Source organism: Camelus dromedarius, chromosome 26 (genome assembly GCF_036321535.1).
Source record: "Camelus dromedarius isolate mCamDro1 chromosome 26, mCamDro1.pat, whole genome shotgun sequence".
In the NCBI taxonomy this organism is placed as follows: domain Eukaryota; kingdom Metazoa; phylum Chordata; class Mammalia; order Artiodactyla; family Camelidae; genus Camelus; species Camelus dromedarius.
In genome coordinates, this window is record NC_087461.1 from 8,306,561 (window position 1) to 8,309,918 (window position 3,358).

Here is a 3,358-nt window from a genome sequence, read left to right on the forward strand (position 1 = left end):
TGAAGCCTTTCAGCTATTCATCAAAACAAAGGCTCATATCCCCACTCACCTTGCAGATTCTCAGTGAGCTTTTGATGGAAATAAACTGTGACTCTCACCCAGCTCACTTTCCTATTAAAAAATAATAAAAAAGAAAAGAAAAAGGGAAGGAAAGAAGCCTCTGTCACAATGATTCATTAGAGGCAACTGCCCATGTCCCAGTTCATCTGAAGTTCATTAGGTTCCAATTCCCTCGAATGCCAAGTTCTAATAACACTGTAATCCAAGAAGTCAAGGAAATAATTTATCCCAATGGTTTATATACTTGTAAGTGCCCTGCTAAGTTTGTGATGTACACAGATGCGTGAAGCTCATTACTATATTTGACAAGTTTATACATGACCTTTGGGCAATAGGAATTTTACACAGTAGGAAACATTCCCATTGGACGTGTGTTGGCTTAGCCACACATTTGAATTCTGTGTTAGTTTGCATCATTTCAGGGTTTGAAATCATTTCTTTGAAGAATGTTCTACTCTTTTCAAACCTTTCAGAATTGAATTTGAAGAAGATATTTCTACTCCCTAACTTATATTCCTCTCAAAATTTATTATTATTATTATTATTATTATTATTATTATTATTATTTTATTATTATTTTATTATTATTATTTTACCTCCCCTTGAAACTTTATTTAATGCAGTCTTAAGATCTGTTGCTCCTTAACAGTCATGCAAACTTAAAATTAGCATCACTGGAAACTTCATCACACAAATTGCAGTTCTCAGTGCTATCCTGAGATTTACAGCCCAAAAGACACTATCATCAGTGCACATGCACAGTACTACAATCAGCTTTGTTCCCCTAATTATTCAGTCTAAAATCTCTTAGCTACTTTGAGAGTTTAGGCTTCTTCTCTTTCAAATAAATAAAGATAACAAATATTATTAGTCTTAACATAGCCTAGCATCACACCAAAGGAAAATTAGATTTGAGAAGTTTCATATTTATAATTAGATTTCATAAGACCTAACTATGTATCTCCCTTAGCACTATGACTTATGTGACTTGCAAGAATAATTAACAAATAACTTAAAATATTTAGAAGTCATTGTTCTGAAGATCTTTAAGAAGTACGCAATTCCAGACATCCACAGGTGTGTCTTCTCTCATCTTAGGTATATTTTAAGGTGATTTACACAGGACGACCTTGACCAAAACGACTTTTAGACCTTGTGCTTTTCTCTGAGCTGCTCTGCCGTGCAGTGACTGGCACTGAGGCCTTGATTTGTGCTTCAAACCTGGAGTGAATGCCTCCTGCAAATTCTTTTGCTTCTTTTGACTTGACTTGGTCCAGGTCACCCAATCTCATCTTTATTAGGTACCTGGTAATTTCAGACATCTGCCGTTGATCATCTTCTCTTTGTGCATCTTGACTGAACCTCAAGGATCTTGTGGCATCCCACTTATTCTTCTGCATACTCACAGTGAAAGGAGACACATCTCTAGAAGTTGACTTCTCCAATGCCTTTTCTTTCTTCTGACCACAGGGTGAAGACATCTGTTTTTTGGTTGTTTAGTGAACTTCTTTGGCTTTTTCTTTTTCCTTTGTTTCTTGGATACTTCTTCTTCATCTCCAACTTCAACTTCAGTGACCTCAGATCCAGTGGTATATTCTTCTTCTGAAAATAATGACTGTTGTTTCAGTTGCAGAGTCCAGTTTTTCAGTGACCAGAAAGCTTTGAGCTCCCCACTTTTGGGGCCCCATGGTGTATTTGGTTCCAGTAAAACATCACAGTCTAGACCTTTTTCATCACGGAGACCAACCCCAGAATCACTAACTGTGTCTTTAGCAAAAGGCACAAGAATGACATCTTTGTGTTTGTGCAGATCATCCAGGATTCTAGCAGTTGGACAGGACAGCAAATCTTTACCCTCACCTTGATCATGAAGAGCAACCATGTGGTCCCTTACTTTGTAAGCTGAGTGGGGTCAAACCAAAGAACCTTTTGGTTATAGCAGGGATAAATTCCAGTGCCAACAGTACTCAGTGAACTTCCTGCAGTAGGATAAATCACTGTTTCTGAGAGATACTGACAATGTGAAAATTCTGTACAGAGAAAAGCTTGATAACATCTTGAACAAGTTAGCCAGTTGACTGTTCCCCACAAGTACCAATATATATCTTTCCAAGATTTTAGTTCTCCAAAAAGACTATTCAAATACTCATGAACATCCCAAGTCTTATCACTTATGTGAATGTAGATAATATTTCCACGTTGATCCACATTGATTTTTCCAGGAATGCAAGGAATTCTTCTTTCTGTTTCTTTTGTTAAAAGCTTCTTACACAAACTGCATCTGTATAATGTTGCTGCATTTTTCCGAGAATCTGGATTCAAATACTCAGGATCAAGCAGTCTTTCAATCTTCTTACAAAAAAGTTTACTCCTAAACTTACCTTTCTTGTCCTTTAAGTCGTCAACTTCATTGTGTTGAAGATCAGCTATATGTGTAATAAGATTTGCATTAATACAGTTCATGTTGCATGGGGTAGCTACTATGGCATTCATATTGTTGTGAATACACTGTTCAACCAATAAATCCATTTTCAAAAACTCTGAAGAAATAAGAATTGAAAAGACATTTCCTGGCTCTAAAGTGGGCATCTCACAATCTTTATTCTCCTTAGTGCTCCTTTTAACATATTTTATCAACCAGTTGAAAATGTGAACGTCACAATGAACTGAAATGTTCACCTCTTTCCAGCACTGGGCATCCATAGATAATGATTAAGCAAAGTAATTCATTTCTGATACCAAAAGATCTCATGAGCAAATAAAATCTTTCAAGTTTTTGGCTTCATCTCATACGTGGATCACCGCATTTGGCCTGTTTTAGAAACTGCGTCCTGACCAACTGGAGTCTCCTGAAATTCTCCCTGTGTGTTAAGAAGTGAGAACTTGATACACGTGGCTAAAGTTTCAACAGGGCTCTCGCCAGCAGCCATTAGGGGGCTATACTGGTTGTCGACGGGTGAGCTTCCACCGCTCTTCTGTTCGTCAAACCTCTTTGCACACTCTTTGGGCGTTAAGCCAGGCACAAGCCTTGCCACAGTTTCCCAGTTGATGGTCTGATGGATTCCAATTGATGGATAAAGGATCATGTCCAATACCATTTGGTTGTTATTGTTCAGGAAATTGTTGTTTTCTGAATGTCCACGACTAATCTTTTGGAACTCCACAAGGCCACGGCGATGCTCACTGCTCCTCCGTCATCTGCAGCGGCCGGCACCGCCCGGCCGTGAAGCTCCCGCGACCGGAACCGCAGCCCGGGCCGTGGCGCCGCCGCCCGCGCCGGCTCGCAAGCCGCGGCGGG

The 3,358-nt window shown here is 39.2% G+C and overlaps 1 protein-coding gene across 1 annotated transcript; it reads right to left on the minus strand.

The window, feature by feature from the left end:
- Positions 1–1,154: 1,154 nt before the first annotated feature.
- Positions 1,155–2,940, minus strand: LOC105101643 (SANT and BTB domain regulator of class switch recombination-like). Its single transcript, XM_064479231.1, is given in 3 exon segments — positions 1,155–1,549; positions 1,552–1,953; positions 1,956–2,940. Coding segments are annotated over 3 exon segments (1,584 nt in total). The 5' UTR covers positions 2,764–2,940; the 3' UTR covers positions 1,155–1,175.
- Between the last annotated feature and the right edge of the window lie 418 nt (positions 2,941–3,358).